General features: G+C 43.2%; 1 protein-coding gene across 1 annotated transcript in view; it reads left to right on the forward strand.

Annotated features, from left to right (window-relative positions):
- PGGT1B (protein geranylgeranyltransferase type I subunit beta) overlaps positions 1-5406 on the forward strand; it is a 46982-nt gene extending 41576 nt beyond the window's left edge. The window contains 3 exon segments of the mRNA XM_086629868.1: positions 307-415; positions 4724-4855; positions 4858-5406. Coding sequence (XP_086485994.1) covers positions 307-415; positions 4724-4855; positions 4858-4904 — 288 coding nt within the window. The 3' untranslated portion in view covers positions 4905-5406.
- The last annotated feature ends 14843 nt before the right edge of the window (positions 5407-20249 follow it).

A 20249-nucleotide genomic window follows, 5' to 3' on the forward strand; every position in this document is an offset into this window, starting at 1 on the left:
GAGTACAGCTACAGCATAGATATTGACTTGTTTTAATTTCTTTAAGCATCTTTTCTTTGCTTGGAAGAGTTATATATTTAGCACAAGTGCGTGAATATGCATAGATCACTGTAAAGGTCTTTCATCTTGCAAAAGTGCAGGATGTGGAGGTTTACCAGATTAGTGCTAGCTCTGCTATCACTGCTTATCTCATAAATAGGCACAATATTTTAGTTTAAAATTGTGCAAATTTTAATTTGCAATTTTTAATTTAGTTTGAACTTGTGTTTAAAATTATATTACTGCAATAGTCTAATTTCTTTTCAGCTTTTGAACATATTCCAATATACCAATTTTGAGAAAAACCGAAATTACATCCTGTCAACTCAAGATCGCCTAGTTGGTGGATTTGCCAAGTGGCCAGACAGCCATCCAGGTAAATTTACTTTTCAAAGTTTTCTAAGATGGAAATACATTCCCGCAGTCAGACATCTGAGGGGTGTAAAGGAAATTTTCTTCTCAATCTCCTTCAAAAAATGGGGGAAAACCCTTTAAAATAGAATGAGATTTTCATGATTTCAGTGGAAAAAGGGAGATACAGTTTTTACTTGTTCAGCCACAGAGCAAGTGAGCTGCTGCTGTTTAGACTATTGCTAAAAGAGTATCACTGTCTGTTTAGAGCTGGACAATGGAAATACGCGTTTAACTGCTCTAGTTAAAGGGAGTATTGCGCAGTGGGTATCTTTGTAAATTGTCTGAGTAAAATGTTTCAAAACATTTGAAGTGTTTAATAAAGGAATCCTTTAAGCTTATTCAGGAGTCACTGATGTATGTAAAAAAAAAAGCCAAAGTTTACATAGTTACGTATTATGATTTACAGATTGTAGTTACACGTAGCAATTACACTTAGTATATCTGAAAGTTAATTATTATCCTCTTGGAAGTGTATAATTTGAAGTAGTGAAAAGATGCTAAAATCTTTGTCGTGATTTAGCCCAGCCAGCAACTAAAGCACCATGCAGCCACTCACACACCCGTTCCCTGCAATGGGATGAAGAAGAGAAAATACAACAAAAGGCCTGAGGGTCGAGATCAGAACAGGGAGGGATCACCCACCAGCCGTGGCCTGGGCAAAACAGACTCGATTTGGGGAAAAATTCGATGTAATTCTTTACCAATTATGTCAGAGAGCATAATGAGAAATAAAGCCAGATCTTAAAAACACCTTCTCCCCCTCCCCTGCCTCACCCTTCTTGCCAGCTCTGCCTCCACACCCTCAGTGGCGCAGAGGAACAGGGAATGGGGATTGTGGTCAGTTCATCACTTGTTTTTGCCACTCCTTCCTCTTCAGGGGGAGGACTCCTCGTACTCTTCCCCTGCTCCAGCATGGAGTCCATTCCCACAGGAGACAATTCCCCATGAACTTCTCCGATGTCAGTCCTTTTCACAGGCTGCAGTTCTTCACAAATTGCTGCAGCATTGGTCCCTCCCATGTGGGTGCAGTCCAGAGTGTGTTCAGAATCTGTGCCCTGATATTTCATCATTTCATTTTGAACAACAGTTCAGAATTGTTCAAGGTGGACCTGCACTGAAAAGATAGTGCTTGTGATAGATGGGCTCTCCCGGCTCCACTGAAAACTGGCTTAGGATTCCTGAGGACTTAGCTGTCTTTACTCTGCATTATATAGATCAGTCAGCATCACTTGGAGGAAATATTTCTGGTGATCGTGATGAACCATTTACTTAGTGAGCTACGAATTAAAAAATCTATTTAAAATCCCAGTCATGTGGGATTTTAAATTAAGTTAAATTAAGTTCCTTAACCTGCGTTTTAGCACAGCTGCGATTGAGATAACATTTGAGAAAGGCAAGACTAAAATAAAGTGGTTTTCCTTTGATTTGTGTGGTGGTCCAGCCCAAACACTGCTGTTTCCTATGAAGCAAGCTTTTGCTGTCTGTTTTGTTTTGTTGTAATAGGTGGGCTTACTGCAGCATTCTTTCCTCAGGCAGATGGGGACATAAGTCTGTGTTCATGTTTTGAAGGAAAGAGTGAGAAGTTAATTCAGTTCTAATGTGAAGAATGACTGTAAATGCAGTATTGCAGAGATTGTTGCTGTGGAACTGTGATTTTATTGTCATACATAAACAGCTGAGCTTCCTACAAGCTCGGTCTAGAATCTGAAGGGCAAGCTGTCTTTTGATAGTTGTGTGTCTCCACAATAAAGATTTCACACTTCACTAGCACGAAGCATCTGTGCAGTTCGACTGTTCTCAAAAGCCTACTGTTGGTTAAGTGTACACCATCCTCTTGACTTCTGTGTAAGTGCAAAACGTGAAGGTAACGAGGTCATCTTGCAAATGAGTTAATGGTTCTGTTGAGGCTGAATATGGGCAGAAATGATTCATTCTCCTACATCAGCGTGGTTTAATGTAGTTAATTTTCTTCCGAGCAGCCTGTGTGGTGCTGAAACAGTGTTGCTAACAGAGTCCTGTTGCTCGCAGAGCAGATGCGGAGGAGTGCTTACACAGTGTCAAGGTCTTTTCTGTCTCATGCTGCCCTGCCAGCGAGCAGGCTGGTGGTGCACAAGGGGCACAGCCAGGACAGCTGACCCCACTGACCACCCAGGTGCCCCGTGCCACACAGCATTGTGCTCAGCAATAAAAGCTGGGGAAAGATGGAGGAAGGGGAGGACATTTGGAGTTGCAGTGTTTGTCTTTCCAACTAACCATTCCTAAAGCCCTGCTTTCTGGGACATGGCTAAACACCTGCCTGCAAATGGGACACAGGGAACAAATTCCTGAGTTTGCTTTGCTTGCATCTGTGGCTTTTGCTTTCCCTATAAACTGTCATTATCTCAACCTATGAGTTTTCTCACTTTTACACTTCCTTTCCTCTTCTCCCACTGTGGGTGGAGGGGAAGAAGTGAATGAGCAGCTGTGCTTAGCTGCCTGCCAGGGTTATTCCACAGCGTTTTGCTAGAACACATACCTGATTTGTTTGTTTTTTTTTTTTTCTTGGTTTTTTTTTTCAGACTTGTGCATAAGTTATTACTAGATTTAATAAACTTTTCTTTAATTACTAGATATACTGCTACATGCCCCAGGAGGTTGTGCCATGCCGATGCGTGTCTCTTTATCTTTAAATGATACGCAATGTAAAAGAATTGGCAGCACATGTGAACTACAGGTTATGCAAGCGAAATATCAAAAGATATAACATAAAAGATTGAGAGGATGAAAATGAGTGTGCACAATTACTACATGTAAAACACTAAAGTGAGATTTGGTCTCATAGAAGCATCTTACTTTGTTATGTTTTTAAGACAGCAGCCAAGCATTTGCGAGGTTGTTTGCTGCATTCGGTATTTGTGAGTTAACGTACCAAACAAAATGTTTGGATCTGTATTTTTTGACCTTGAAAAACTTGGTGTATTTTGTAGCTTGAAACAGAGAAGTACGCAGGCTGCATGTGTATGTTTTGGCTAGAACTAACTTGAGTATTAAGTTAGCATGGGTTTGCACAGCTGTTGAACTTTGTGGTTAAACCCACCTAATAGCCATATACAGGTAATTACGTTTGTATACAATTTTTAGTGCGTATCAATGCAGCTGTCCACCGGGGTTAATACACTGTATTTCCTGAAGTTGAGGTCTCCTGGCCCGACACACTCTCTGCAAGGTCAGTAGGGCTGTGTCTGCTGAGCATGCCTTTGTCGGCGTATTAACGCTGACACGCAGAAGCCTTCTTTCAGAGTCTCTCTATCCATATACCTGCTTGTAATATCATTTTAGTCAGATGCGAATTTACCGACACCTCCAAAGTGTTATTATGTTGAGAATTTGTAAGGGACACACTAAGTTCACGTCCTCTTTCCATCTTTAGCCTCTGATTTCATGGGCAGATGATCCAATCTAATGGCTTGCTGCTGCCCAGAGGAGGCAGGCTCACTTCTCTTCCTCCCAGCTTCCCCAAGTACAACTGCACATCCTTTCTCCTTTTTACACTAGCTTTGATGTATATCGAAACCTTCTGCAACCGGTTTAATTCACTAAAATGTCAGAAAACTGTCCATTTCCTCCTGCTTGGGTTAATTTTCTTCCCTGTTTTTTCAGTTGCATTAGGTCATGAAGGGTGTTCAGCAAGCTGTAGTGCTGATACAAGGTAGGCAGCAGGAACAGTATGGGACAGGGGAATAAGAGCATCCGGTTTTGGTGGCAGTCATCTGTTATGGCTGATCAAGCCACCTCAGGAATTCCTGTCCTTAGGGTATTCTTTCAGGAAAGGAGGAAGCTACATAAAGTAATGACTTCTTTCATACTTCTAAATCTTGCTGTTTGACAACTCTTGGGACTAATTTTGGTGTTTCAGTAGTCAGCCATTCATCAACAAATCAGCCAAAAAATTATTTTAGGTTTGAGAAAAAAAATTGCTTACGTTCTGTAGACAGAAATTATTTCCAGCTTCTCAAATTCTTTTTCTGTTTGGCCTGAACACTCAGAAGAAATAAACTAGCAGGCAAGAATTGTTATAAAACAAAACTAGACTCTAGTTTTAGCAATTGCAGACTATCAGTTCACACTGGTGGCTTTTGGCAGAAATTTATTTCTTCTGTCAAAACTCGAAGTTTAAAATGTAGCACCTGTTTGTTTTCCTTGGCTGTAATTATTCAGGAGTGTTGGAATCCAGGAACACTTGGCTGTTACAGCCTGACATAATTTTCTTTTTCCTTTTCTGTCCTTTCAGATGCGTTACATGCCTACTTTGGGATCTGTGGTTTGTCGTTAATTGGAGAACCTGGTATTTGCAAAGTTCATCCTGCCCTGAATGTAAGCACAAGAACCTCAGAGCGCCTTCACCACCTTCATCAGATCTGGAAAACAAGGACTCTAAACAGTGTTCAGATGACACACACCTCTCTACATGACTGATTTAGACTTGAATTTAGTTCTGGTAGCATAATTGTAGCCCAAGGTTAAAAGCCATGTATAACCAATGTGCTCTTTTAAGTGCTGGAGTCACACAATCAGATCTGTGTTGCTGGCATCACTTCGATAGGGAGTTGCCTTCAGCAGGTTATTCTGCGTTGTGAAAAAAGAAAATATTTTGATTATATAGAAGTTTGTCACTGCAGACTGTAAATGGCTCTTCAAATGGCTTTACTTCTGAGAAATCCCTTGAGGCGTTTTAACTTCATTTTTTTTTTTTTTTTTAAATTTGTGCATACTGTGTCAAAATATATAATGGGGAATATTTTCAAAATCTGTTTACATATCATACAGTATAGCACAGAACCTTGGACTTCTTTATGATCTTAATGTTTGACATGTTTTTGGGTAGAGAATCTCCCATATTAAGTCTCAGTTAAAGTTACCTTTTATCGTCTACTTTCAGATTCCATAGACTTTGTTTAAAAAATTAAAGTAAATACAAATAAAATTATTTTATTCAATATACTGGACTTCTAAAGTTGTGTGGCCTTAATAAATGGATTTCATAATTCTTCTGAGCAGTTTCTACACAGATGCTGTGGATCATTAGCCAGACAAAGAGTTTTAATGTGAAATACTCTCTTCGTGTGAAATTCAATGAGTGTGGAGTACTGATGTATGTGAGTAAGAGATATTCAACACAGTCCTTTGGAAGAGTAGCTGTGTACAAGAGTAGCATTAGAACCTGTTCCCGAAGTCAAGTCTTTGCAGTACATTAAAATTATACAACGGCGCTCTGATTATTTTTTTATGCATATTTCCCTTTTAGTGTGAAATAATTCCAAGTTTCTTAACCATTCAGTGTAAAGAATGAAAGATTGGGCTTTAAAGTAAGTGGCACTGGTTTACTATCAGAGAGATGGTGAGCATTCTCAGCTTTTTTAGTAGTAGCACCTTACTTCTTGTGCTTAAAATGCTGCTCAGAATCAAAGCGAGTAACTTTGCGGCTGTTGCATTTGTGGCAGATCAGTTTATGCATTTGAGGCATGCGGTAGACACCAAGACGTCTTTCTGCTTGCCACTCATTAAGACACATTCTTTTTTTCTAGAGGACCTCTCAAGCCAGATTAAGTGCACCATTTGCCACCACTGAGCTGAAGGAGACAAGATACAGACCCTTTCAGTCAGCAAAAAGAACTTCAGGAATAACTGTGGTTCTGATTTTGGAATGCAGTGCAAGTGGAAAGGGTAGAGTAGTTGTATCCCTATCACACGTGTCACAGAGATCCGGTGGGCATCTTTAGGCTACCAGAACAATCCTGGTGTCCAAACCTGTAGCAGCCTTACTACTTAAAGAAATTGGGTTTATTTCTATCAGCAGATTAATTCCAATAGCAGCACTGGGAACATCAGCAGTCGTGGCAGTCTGCTTGGAAAAGCAGAGAAGGAGCGTGGGGCAGGACTTGGAAGAAGAACACATCATCTAACCATGTCGCAGTAGACACTTTCCTTGTAGGAGGAGAGGCTACGTACCTGGAAGAACTGTTAAGAAGTCTGGAATGGTGGAAGCAAGAGGACTGCAAGGCGAGTATTGGGGAGGTGAAAATAGATGCTTGAGTGGGGCTGATGCAGAGTAAGAGAATATTAAAACTGGGAGATACGGAGAGTGGAGGCAAAAGAAAAATAGAATAAGAAATGTGGAGTAAGAGTGGAACCAAAATAGTGGAAAGGATTTGAGCTGCCTAGGATAAGTGCATAGATTAGGGGGCAAGAGCAAGAGGGAGGTACTGACTCAAGCAACATGAGTGAGTGAAGGGAGGAAGGTAGCGCCTGGGAGTTGGTTTTGTTCCCCACATCCTGAAATGACCTGAAATTCAACTGTAAATAAAAAGAAATAGTAGAGATCCCTAAAAGAGAGGATCTACCGGGCTGGAGGTGCACTATGGCAGGTCCTGTGAGGGTCTATTTTCCTGGAGGGGCTTAATGAGATGTTGGTCAGCAAAGGCTGAGGTAGCTTCCCTGAGCAGAAGGCTCTAAGGTCATGAGGGTCTACCTAGCTGAGAATCCATTAAAAAACAAACAAACAAACAAAGCCTTGGGGTAAAAGTCGTTCAAAATAGCACAGTACTTGCTTGTCCTTGGCATATCAGATGGTGGCCATAAGTTGACCCATGGTAGAGTGAAGTGTTTTTTTGGAACACGGTGAAGTTACAATGAAGATGAGAGGTAATTGTAGCTACCCATCCCTACCCGTGCCTGTCTGCCTTGCTGGAGAACTGTCTACCAGTTTTTTGGCATATAGTACATCCCGTGTTAGAGGAAGTAGCTTTGAATTTCACAAGAGTTAAATAAGGTGCTCTAAGTCTCTGCTAGGAAACAGCCTAAATATTGGTGCTTTTTACTTGGCTTCATGAGGAGTGATGTATTTGATTATCTTGGGGCAAAACCGTACTTGCAAAATTCTAAACAATGATGCCTGAGTTTCCCTGTCTGCGACCAGGTTCTCTCTCATGTGAGGGACGTCAGGATAGAGAAGCAGAAGTAAAGGGACAACAGTGAAAAATCGTATTCTGTGAATGATGAGTTAATTTCTCGTGGAAAGTAATTTTATAGTGTTCTGCTCAAAAAAGTAGCTAATATTTATTGCTTTATTTTCTGTATCTGTAAGCTACCTTAGGTTGTTTATATGGATTTTACATTTCACATCACCTTTCCCCCCAGTCAGTCTACAACGTTTTTTTCCCCCAGCTAAATAACAGCATCTTTTCAGGCTGAATGTTGACAGTGGTTACCCTTTTCTAAAGATTGCAGGAGGCATATTTTTTTCCCATTAACTCCCAAAGTTTGTTCTGAAGCCAGCAAAATGTGTAGGCCTTCACCCCACAGCGAGAATCTAATTACTTTAATTGGTTTGAAATCTTTAATCTTTTTTAAGTTGACAAAAATCCGTGCCAATAGCCAACTCTGCATCTGTCATTTGCCGTTTGTAATGCTCCAGTTGATGTCAGGCAAACGGTGAACACTGAATGTTCCTCTGTAGCCGACATTCGGATTCTGACTGTGTAGTTAATGCTAGATTGCATTGCCGCTCCCATTTTTGTGGTTATCGTGTCTTCTGACTAGAAAAATGTTAAATGATCATAGAATCATAGATCATAAATCGATGATTTATTGATATTCATAAATTAAATAAATCATTAATCGATGATAAATCATGAGTGCTAAATCGATGGACAACAATTTCATAGATAAGAAGAGTCCATAACCTAAAATCTCTTTTAAAACTGAGAGGTCCAAATGCAGCTAAAATTTAAATGTGAACTGTGAAGCTTAAATGTAGCTGGAAAAAGCAAACCATGCACTTACAATCCAACTGTAACAATTGTGTGTTAACCACAGCTTTACGTTGCTGCGGCTGAACCTAAATAGGAAATTAATAAATTAAATGGCTTTACCATGTGTTTGAGGATGTAAAAAGATGTCTTGGCTATCAGGGCTTGCACTATGCAGAACAGCTACACTGCCACAACCTTTTGATGTTCCAGCAATGGTGTCGTACAACAGACCCGTTCCCTAATTTTTCCTGTCTATCAAGAATGTATTTATAAAATTATTGCCTTATTTAATCCTCAGCAGCACTCATAGCTTGCTGTCGGTGGCTCAGGCTGACAAAAGTATGCCGGCTGGGTGCCCCTTTCCTACCTGTAAGGCTGACAAACTATGTCTGTGGTTCTACCTCCTCTCCAGAAAAACAGCTTTGAACTGACTTGTTGAACGAAGGAAGTTAAATAAATGTATCCTTTCCATAGGATCTGAGGACTAAGGTTTTAAACGCCATCATTAGGGCTTTCACAGCAACTTGATTTGTACATAGGTGCTGGCTGACACGGTAACAGCGTTTTGGAAGACTTGCTAAGCATGTTCATATTTATGAACTTTTCATATTGAGAATCTTTTTTCTAGATGGAGCAATAATCAACTGTGAAAAAAAGACTAACCAGTAAATTAGACGTTGGAGAAATATCTGAAATGTGTATGTTGAAGCACATAGTAAGTCTGCCTTGCTCCATGCTCTAATGGTCTGTAACAAAGTAAATGACAAACTGAGAGGAGCTGAAGAAGCTACATCAAATATGCTATTCTCCATGGAAGCCAGTATCAAAACTGAAATACCCCATAGTAACAATAGTGTTCCCAGAAAAATACATTTCAACTCTGTAGCAAGTCCTCAGCCATTCAGTTTGGGTTTACCTTGTGTGGAGGGGAAGGACGATGATATCCAAAGTCAGAACCTTTTTGGACAGCCCATCTCCTTGCATTTTAGAAGAACCCTGCTACTGGTGCCCCTGCAGAGGCAGAAGACACATTGTTGGGACATGAAAAGGAGAGAGATGCCCAGGTAAGCAGATTCCGTTGCAGCAACTAAAACATGAAACCTCCAAAATTCATCAGTTGAATGAGAATGTTGGTCTGGTTTAGGTTCGTGTTAGGTACTGCTCTTGGTTTGCTGTTGCAAGTGGAGACCACTTAACAAGTTTTCCTCACTTCAGACAAGCACAGGGTGAAAGAGAAGAAAATCTCATCATCTTTATACTAGATGATTATTAAATTACTCCACTGAGTGGTTACAGTATGTCATAGATGTATGCTTTTCACCATTTCAAAGCTTTTGTCTTCCTGGTCTCTATTTGCCTGATTAGTTTCTGAATTTAATAAAAATCAGTGATTTGCTTTGGGAAACAGAAAACTATTATTCCTTGTGAGCTGTAACTCTCGTGGGGTGTTGGTTTTGTTTTTTGCTAGAGAGTCAGATGTTCTGGGTGAAAAATTGCCCCAATAGCATCTTCTCAGCGTCAATACAGAAAATGACAACCTCCAAAGGTTTTCAAGCTGAAGCCACCAAAGACAGCAGACCCCCACACTAGTGCTTTGTTTTTGAGGAGGTGGCAAAGTGCCTTGTTCGGTTACTGCAGTGCGAGAACATCCTTTAAAATGTCCACCTGCAGGTACAGGCTCTGTGCTTAGGAATGGGACTGGACAGAAGTGGCCATTATCACTAGAGAATGAGCCAGATTCCAAGGAAGGAAACAGTCCTGCCTGTCAATAAAAAGGGGAAGGTCTTCGAGGAAGAGAAAATCTATGTGAGAACAGTCTGCAGCCTCTCGTTTCAAGATTTTCAAACTGTGCATGGGAGGGGAAATGTTTATGATAAGGAAGGAGCCTTCAGCTTGCCAGATTAGCTTGTTTATGTTGAACTCACAAATGAAAGGAGGGACATACACATGTGGAAGCCTGTGTTTTGACAGTTTTAGTTGTGTATGCATGTGAAGGTGGCTTCCATGTTAACTCGTAACAGTTATGGTAACCAGGCTCTGGTACGAGGACCAGGAGCTATCCTGTACACTGGTTAAACCAGCCACCTCACATGCTCACAGTCTGAGAGAGCACGGAATCCTTCATGAAGCTGTTTCTGCAAGAGCCATCACTGGGTTTCCATCCAGATCTCTCCCCATGTCCCCTTTGCCACAGCACATGGGACAGGGGCTTTTCCCCACCCTTCTGGTTTTGGCTGGGATAGAGTTAGTTTTCTTCTTAGTATCTAGAATAGCACTGTGTTTTGGATTTAGTATGGGATTTGGTATGAAAAGAATGTTGATAATACGCTGATGTTTTTAGTTGTTGCTAAGAAATCGAAGACTTCTCAGCTTCCCATGCTTTGCCAGGGTGTAGGTGCACAACAAGCTGGAGGGGGCATAGCTGGAGCAACTGATCCAAACCGGCCGATGAGATTGTGCGGATTTCAGCTGGGACAGAGTTAGCTCTTCTTTTTAGCAGGTAGAAGAGCTCCGTGTTTTGGTTTTAGTCTGAGATTCACTCTAAGAAGAACGCTGACAGCGCACTGATGTTTGTAGTTGGCACTGAGGTCTCCAGGACTTTTCAACTGCCGTGTTCTTGCCATGTGCAGGAGCACGACAGGATAGGGGGGAGCATGGCTGGGACGGTGGGTCCATGACTCTCCTTATGATTTGTACTTAGACTTAGTATTGAGGGCCAAACTGGCCAATTAGTATTCCCTATCATGCAGTGTCATGTCCAGGATAAAAGTGAGGGTCAGCCAGAAAGAAGGACCTTTGCTCTTCTGGGACTCTCACTTTCAGACTCTCAAAATGCTCTCTCTGTCTCACTCTCTATTTTCGGGCCTCCTGTTCGTCCGGGATTGCGGTATCGGGACTTTTCTGTTTCGGGATCGTTAGTTCGGGACGAGACAGGCCTCAGTCAAGGGGTGGTGAGCAATTACACCGTACATCACTCGTTCGTATATATTTATCATTGTATATATATGTGTATATATATATATACTGGTAGCAGCAGTAGTAATTTGTTCTTATCTCAACCCACAGGTCTCTCCCTTTTCTTCTTTAATTCCCTTCCTTATCCCTGGGGTGTGGGGGAGGATGAGTGAGTGGCTGTGAGGAGTTCAGCTGCTGAAGTGGCCTAAACCATGACAGAGATATTCCATACGATGCCATGTCCTGCTCAATATATAAATGAGGATTGGCTGGGAAGGGTTCTCTCTCTTCCAGGACTGCGGTTTCGGGATTTCTCTCCTTTGGGATTGCTAAGCAGGGATGGACTGGGCATTGGTCAGCGGGTGGTGAGCAATTGCGCTGTGCATCACTCGTTTGTGTATTATTTATTGTTATTGTTATTTTATTTTATTTCACTTATTAAATTCTTATCTCAACCCATGAGTCTCCTTACCTTTACCCATCCAATTCTCTCCCCTGTCCCCTTTGAAGGGGGAGGTTGAGCAAGCTGCTGCCTGGTGTTTGGTTGCCAGCTGGGTTAAAACCACAATACTCCGTCCTGGGAGGGAGGATCCCACCTTATCCATTTATAGAAAATCTGCCAAAGGACATTCTGGTGTGAAAATGACAGAATAGAAGTCAAGGCACAGCTTTCTGTTGTTCGTCACCCTTCCTGAGTGCTTGTGGGAAAGGAGTGGTGCTTATGCTGCCTAGAAAGCTAAATATGCAGGACTGCTGTTGAAATTGCATGCTACCTTTGGATAATTTAAAGGTTTCCCTAAGCACAGAGCTATATTTATTTGCTGTTATGCTGTCCAGGAGTCTTCATTTAGCAACTTTTAAATTACGACCATGTATTACTAAAATAGTCTCACTGTACAAAATTGCATTTAAATCTTGGACCGAACCTTTGTACTGCTTATACCATTAAAGCCTCCTTTAAGTTCAGGCTGATTGTGGAGGAGCATCGCGCCAAAAGGCATCTGTGTAAACCTACTGCCCAGGGAGCTTTTGTCAGGGGTGCTCTTTCACAGCAGGTTAGACTAACAACTGTTGGGAACAACATAGGGGCAGCTGATCCTGCCTTGGGGCAGTCTGGTGGCCTCTTAAGGACCCTCCTGGACTATTTTGCACAGTTCTTTAGTTATACTTCAACATTGTAATTGTTTTAATCCCTCTCCTCCAACCTGTAAATTCTTAAATTGAGAGTTTTGCTGGTGGGACTGTTTAACATACTGCTGATCTGCAAGGTACATGGATGGGAATGGGTGGGGATGTTTCTATAAACAGCACAAAGATACTTTAGAGGAAATCAGAAATCTTAGAAGGATTAGACATATTTACACTCTAGTCTGTACGCTCATACTTCACAGATCAGCTGTCCCCAGGCGGTGCTGACTGCCCAGCATCCTTCTGAAATAGCCTCTGAAATGTGCAGCACTCTGGTGGGGCCAAGGACAGGATTCTGTCTAGAGATGTTTCTGGATGAGGCTTTCTAACACAGCCACAGGGCTCTTCTATATTTTTGTGTATGGCTCTATATATAACTTCCTGTATATGGCCAGACAGAGTGCGTCCTGCAGAGTGGTGGTAACGTGCCCTCTGTGGCTTCCCAGTTGCTATAGATAGCTTCCTACACATACTGTGGAAACTGCTGCTACCACCAAACTTTTCTGATGGCTCCATGCTTGGACATTTCTTTTCAGCGTCCATAAACTCCAGCCTCAAGTAACTTCCTTCTGCAGAATGAGGAGCTGCTGCTAAGAGCGAGAACTGCAACGGTGGGCTTCTAAAGAACCGGTGTAAGCTGTGTTAGAGAGCTGAGCTTCCCTGGCCACATGCCAAGTCCTGTCTCCTTCCCCTCTGCTGCCCCAGGCTTATCCCCTTTTTCATCAAACCCAGATACGAGGGAACAGCAGAGGCACATTTTTATCCTGCTCTGCCCAAGATATGCACCCCTCCCCACTGAGGGGTGTTCCCAGCTTTGAGGACGAGTTGGGAACGGCAGCTATGAGTGGGAAAGTGGCTCCCCAGCCCTGTGACGCCTGCCAGCATGCTCCTGTTCCCTCAGCACAGGATCCAGGTGGGCACCGCAGGATCTAGGTGTAGTAGCAGGCAGGCTCCTAACAACATTTCTGCTCCTGCTGCTGGGTGGCCCTAACTCCGCGTCTCCCCTACCACCCACCCGTGTAACCCCTCTGGACTGTTGCAGGCTTTCTAACCTCCATGACTCCAAGTCATGGTCCAAGAGCCACAGAACAGGGAGAATTCACAGGTCCCTGTGTGGAGCAAAGGCAAGGACGCTGCTTTTGGCTGCGGCAGAAGCCTGAGCAAACACACAGACTGGCATTTGAGATGTTACGTAGCGTCTGGTCCCCAGGGAGGGCAGTTTTTTAAGCCATAGACTCCACAAGCTATGAAGAGCAACAGTTCCCACGATCTCCCTTCTATAAAAGGAAATTAAAGTCTGCAGCAGCTGTTGATCTGATAGCCAGTCTGGACTGGATCCCCCCCCATCCCCTTGCTGGCTGCCCAGACTACTCCAGCTACCCACAGACAACTTTTGCCATCAGAACAAGCTGAGCCTTCTGGTGCTTTTTGACACTAGCCGGATTTGGAGCGAACAGGAACGTTGAAGGAAGGCTTTTTTTTTCTCTTTTGTCTTTCAAAAACAAGTGGTCCGATGTCAGTCACCCCGGTGAAGGTCTGTACACCACAAACCCAGCCAAAGGAAGATTCAAACACTACAGAGGTGCTTTGCCTCGTGGGCTGAGATAGCTCTAGCCTACACACTTCTGCTCATCTACTGGTGTCAGTCAGGAACAGATTACTTTGGATTGCTTTAAACTAATGTTAAAAATAAATAAATCAATCAAACCAGGCTAAGACATCCTTTTTTCAACATAGTTTATTTCATCCATCCTGACTCTACATGAAAATATTACAAAGGTAATAAATAATGCAATTTTCCTAGCTAGCGGGAGGAGGATTTGTCTTCAACCAGTTTGAAAGACTTGGCTGGTGAGTTATTTGAAGAGGAGCCACTGTTGACAGACCAACGTGCATTTGACATTCCTCTCCTTCACAGCAGGTCAAAGCCAGTATACCTGCATGAAGTTGGTCTGTTATAGCTGAGTCAGAGGGAAGTCCATTCCACTCAGCCTGCTGCATCAGGGAGCCCATTTTAAGTATGCTGAGGAAAAATGCTGAAATTACCAAGAGGCCTTAGAAGTTAAAGGAATGGAAAGAAATGTGTATGGAAAGCCAAGGAGATTTCCTTTCCTAGAAACTCCGGAATAGTGCGTAAGTGCTTGTCTGCCCATGACAGGGCCCAGACACCCATCACCAGGGACCGTGCTTCTGCATGTCGACCACACGATAAAAGTGACCACGTTGGTGCAGCAAGGTCTCTACTAGCTCCCTCTGCACGGCAGTGTGTGTGGGGCAGGAGCACCTTCCAGAGAGCAGCCAAGCGCGCAGGGCTGCAGCTCTCTTACGGTGCACCGCTGTGGCTGGCTCCGCACCTTGCAGTGCTCAGCTTGTCCTGCATTGCCGCACACACGAGGAACCAGCCAGAACCATGATTTGGGGGAATCGGCCCCCAAACAGTGCTCTGCCTCCTCCCCAGATTGCTGGCCAGCCTGGGCATCCACCTCGCATCCAGGACAAACAGCTGTTGCAGGTCCTCTCTGTGCATCACACAACAGGACCAGGAGCAGGAGAGTCGCTGTGCTTCAGCCTCGGCTTTTTAACACCACAAGGAACAATTTGCTTTGTTGCGACTTCTGATAAACTGCCCTAAGTGACATTTTTGGCCTTTTGCCCCACACTACATATCCGTTCATATACATAAGCCGATTTTGTTTAATCCAGTGGTCCTGTGAGTGGTCACCAGCACCTCTGCCAGTCTTCAGAGGGGGAAGGAGACGCAGGAAGCCCCTCTGTCGGCGCAGTGCTGCCCACCCAGGCAGGTGCTCCAACAGCCAGACATCACCCTGAGTGCTGATCCCAGCTGGAGGCTGCTGATGAAAGCAGGTTTTTTTTTTGATGTTATGGGTCTGGAGAGCCTTGGGCAGCCGGAGGAAGCACAGGTAAAGGGGCTCGCACTGGCCTGGCTCTGTGCAAATGGAATCCGCAGGGAGCTTAATCCACTTCCAGTGGGGATTAAAGACTGTATTAACCCATGGGTAAATGCAGGGGAAGAATTTTGTTGCAGGAACAAGGGGCATGCCCTTTGGAAAAAGGAAAGTTAGCTCAAACCTAATCCTGGAGTGGATAAGCTGAAAGAAAAGTGCAGGAGCCCAGCCGACACGTTTAAACCTCGAAGGCATAAACTGGACAAGCTTTGTAGAGAGGCATAATACTTTCTGAAGGCCAGCTGGGTCTGAAAAGCTTTTGGGTCTGTGCTGCCTTCTTCAGAGCCTTCATTGTTCCAGACATACCTCTTCTGCAAAACACACAAAATCACTAAAACATACATCACTGCGGTCGCATGCAGATCTCAGTAGCGCTCATCTTTCCCTGATTTGCATGTCTCTGATTTCTTCATTAGGCAAATTCTTTTAAGTAAATTAATAGAATCAGTAAATTAATAGACTCAAGCCTGCAGTGTTTTGCCCAATTAATATTTGTTAAAACTCTAGATACCCAAAATTCTCTTTATATTGTCAGACTTGATTAACTGTAGTTGTAGCAAGAAATGGCAATTACATTATATATGCATGGTATGCGTCATTATGTACTTTAGCTGATTCCTTATAAATATCTAATAACATACTCAATACATTAAATATTAATATTAGTCTACATACTTAACCCATATTTCTAAAATGAGCTTGTTCCCAGGGGCATGTGATACTGTACTAGTATCACATGGGACAGGCTAGGAGGAAATCATAGCTAAAGGTAGTTTTTCATACAGCACAGATGCAGTTTTCACTCTGACTTTATATTGTGTGTTTGTGCCTCACAAATACTAAATGGATATGTTTATGGTATTTGGACGGAGGTTTTTAAACGGAGCAAGACAAAAAGCCTAGAGGTAGGTATCTCCGGTGTCAAAAAGATCTGAGCGTACTAGAACAAAAAGTCTGGCTCCAAAATATTGGGGATTTGAAACTCACCTTTTAATTTTACTACGTTTCCCTTTACCAGAGGACCTATAGCCAGAAGTAAGGGAAAAGAGAGGTACAGGCTAAGGGTAAGACTCTTTCTTCTAGCCATTAGCCATGGATGATGCTGAATTAGCCTCGGAGCTGCAGCAGAACTGTTTCAGTATCTCATGTAGATTGTTGCTGTTTGTTTGCCGCGTTTAGTGTTACGAGTTTAGCAAACCTTTTGGCTTTGCCAGTATCTGTTAGAACAAAGGACATGAAAACAATAAAACCCCGCTTCAGTCTGTGGTGACGGGGAGTAAAAATTTGATCACTAAAGCAGGCTAGAGGCATTGAGGAGGTAAAAATCAAGTTCTCCAATAGAAAGTGAGGATGTGAATCAGCAGCTGCATAGCAGAGAGAGATCCAAGGATCTCAGGGAATCACATGCTAAATCTGAATCCTGAGTGGGATTTATTAACATGAATGTCAGGGAGAAGGTGCAGGAGTTTATCTGCTTGATATCAGCCTTGGTGGGACCTCACCTGAACGTGGAGTAGACACAGAAGCAGACAATTCCCTGACCACTCACCAAGAGACCCCAGATAGTTGTGCTCCATTTCCTTCCTCAGAGCAGCACAAGCAGAATAGTTAAAAAAAAAATCCCCCTGTGGTTCCTAAAAGAACTAGTGGAGATGGGTTTTATTTCAGGGAGAGGTTTAGGTCTGCATGCAGGTACTACGAGCTTTTAGTTTGGTGCTTGTAAAACCTTTCCAGGCTTCAGAAGGTCTCATCTATTTCATGGCAATTTTTTTTTTTCCTGCTAGTGACAGTTCCAATTTACATCATTCCCTGTGGAAGGAAGCAGTTTATATAAAATTCATAAACTATTTACACACATTCTCTTTAGTATTGCTCAAGTTGGATGCAGGCCTCTGAAGACTGCTAAGAGAACAAAAGCAGGTCACAATCCTTAACCAGTTACACGCACACATGGATATGTGTTTAAGTGGTGGATTTTTTCGGTATTTCAAATGTCTGTTCAAATGTACAATTTAACACTGAAGTAGTTCATACTGAATATCGGCCCAGTTTTCCACCATCTTTAACATCATCTTTCTTGCATCCCCATTGCTCTGGCATTGCAATTGTCAGTGTCTTCTCCAAAATGGAAGTACATCGGCACAGATCCATTTCTCCCATGTATACTGTGAAATGGAAGTGCTCCTCCTCTCCTCAGTACTGAATTGTTTGTGTTAGCCTTGTCCATATCACCACCTGCAACTGATTTGAAACACTCTTTAAGTAGATTTCCTCAGGTAACAATGGCCAGCAACTTCAAGCATGGTGTACATGTGCATGGTGGGGCAAGAACCCCGCTCAGGATGCTAAACAGCTGCTAAGGGTGCATGCCTGAGTGGACTCCCTGTATAATGGAAATGAGAAAACACCTTACTATCCCTGGGAAGCAGAAAGAAAAGAGCATCTGCTCAGATTTAGTTTAGAAGTAGAAACTAAGATGGAGAAGGAGATCAACCAGAAAATCTAGAGCTGTCACTGCTTTCCTGGGAGAATCAACATAATTGACAGGTCAGGAAACAACAAATTTCCTTTATATTTTAGCTTCTGTACCAATGTGCCAAGATAGACCCCTGTGTTGCATGACATTTCAGGATTGCAATACAGGGCCAGATTTTCCACTAGTATAAAGTCATACAAGTTAGTTTATATCAGTGGATAATCTAGCCCAGGACCCTTGGTTTTTTGGGGACCTGCTTGAAGTTTAAGTGATATAAAGCAAATTAAATCCTTTTACTGATTCATTTTTACCATAATATGACATGCTCTGAGACTGATCATTTCATGGCAACTGAGGGTTTGAATTAATTTTCAGACATCCTGGTTCCGCAGAAAGGAACCGACCTGAAAGATGAAACAAAAGGAAGAGTGAAAAGCAAATTCATATCTGCGATTTATGTGGAACAGGTGAGGAGCTCCCAGCTATTTCTGACACACAGCCTACCTCAATAAAAGTTGTGTAAAACACAGCGGCCGGTTACCAAGAGGGGTGAAAGTCCCTGGGCCACCAGCTGCAACACGAAGCTTCTCCATCTGTCTCCAGCTTTCCAAGTGCACATTCCCCTGTCAGCCTGCAGCCACTCAAGACAAGGGCTGGCACAAACTTTCTTCCATCCAAGGGGAAGTAAAGAGGATCCCTCAGAACGGCTACAGGAATCAATATATGCTGCAGAGAACAGTCTCAAATTCCTAGCTAGTCTGTATCGTGGGGACAACTTGTGTAATGATCCTGAACCATTCACAAGACTCTGCCTAGCCTCACAGGACCTCGCAGAAACACACTCTTCTGCAGGGCTGGTGGCAGAGAACACCGTCATACAGGGGCCAGGATCATCCCAGCAAGAGCTGCTTGAGAGGACGCCACTGCTCAAGCTGTGAAATCAATGTAAAAGTGGTTTGTGGCATCCTCCTGCTTGCCCATCACTGGCAGCCACCCGAACAGTGCTAACAGAGCTAATGCTGTAACAAAAATGCTCCAAGAAAAGAGCATGAAAGAACCATCAGCTCCTTCTGCCTGCTCCTGTATCCTTCTTGCCCTGGCTGACTTAATGACTGGAGTTACATTTACGTCTCTTTACATACATGGAGCACTCTAAAGGGAACCACAGCTCTCCCCTGCTCTGGAGGACAGCACAACTCAGCTGTGACTGAGATGTTGGTCATTTTATGTTAGCAGGACATTAAGAGGTGAAGGGAGGGGAATCAGGAATCATCCCTGCTGTTCCAAGTCCTTGAATTTCAACCCACACTGGCCATAAGCTACAGCATGTAGCAGAAAGGAGGAAAAAAAAAAAAAAAAAAAAGCAAGTCACACTGATGCCGCAAAAAAGTCATGAGACAGCAGCCAGAAATTTAGAGCACATAGTTCAAAATACCGGTGTGATTCATGGCCAAAGGACAGCAGACAGAAGTGCTGCTTCAGAGCAGGCGTGCGGTGCGTGCACCGGAGAGACCTTGTCTCACAGGCTTTGGGAGATGGTTGTTGGGGGTTGTTTAGCATGAACATAGCAAAGCTGCAGTGAGATTCAGGTGCAGACATGCTTCCAGCTGAAAAGGTTCCAGTGGAGTAAACCGCTGCATGTTGTCTCCTTGCACTGAGGAGCAGAAAGGGTTATGAATTCCTTGGCTTTTCATGCAGCCTGTCATTACTGAGGTCAAAGGTATGTTTGCTCCTGGCGCTGGTTATCGTTTATAGATTCACACTGATATTGTGGTGCGACCTTCCTTGATGTGGGAGTGCCGCTGTTGCTGAGGCCACCACCAGCCCGGTGTCCTGCGGTAGACTATTGGACTTGGAGCAGCTTGGGAGAAGCTCCTTCAGGCTGTCCCTCATCCCAGCCTTGGCCAGCCCTGCTGACAGCACTTGATGCTGACCCAAAGAAATTACGGTAGCAAAAATTTCCTATGTCAGTGCCATTTAGTGAGCTGCAATTAGATCAGAGAAGCAAAATGTCTCACATTGGGTTAAATTATGTATTGAAGACGTCTCAGCTGCATGGGTGATGACAGCTGGCTGTCCACTGTACTGCTGCCCATTGTTAATTCCCGAGCTGTTTGCACAAAAGCAATACGTGGGACACTGAAAGCCTGTCTATATCCCAATAACGAGCTATTTGATTAATGAGTCATCTGATATATATAATTGTACAGTATCTAATAACAGAAAAGTCTGGTAGCTATTCATGAGTCTTGTTTCCGGAGAAAGAAAGGGTATATCGTTTCAGTGAGTAACCTGTGGAGAGGATCTGGGATAACATTACTACTGTATCAGTACGCTTAGGAAATACAGCCTCCAAGGAGATACGTTATACTGTTACAAAACACCCTCTGGTACGTTTTCACCACACAGGGGTGATGTGCT

Source organism: Tauraco erythrolophus, chromosome Z (genome assembly GCF_009769465.1).
Source record: "Tauraco erythrolophus isolate bTauEry1 chromosome Z, bTauEry1.pri, whole genome shotgun sequence".
NCBI classification, from domain to species: domain Eukaryota; kingdom Metazoa; phylum Chordata; class Aves; order Musophagiformes; family Musophagidae; genus Tauraco; species Tauraco erythrolophus.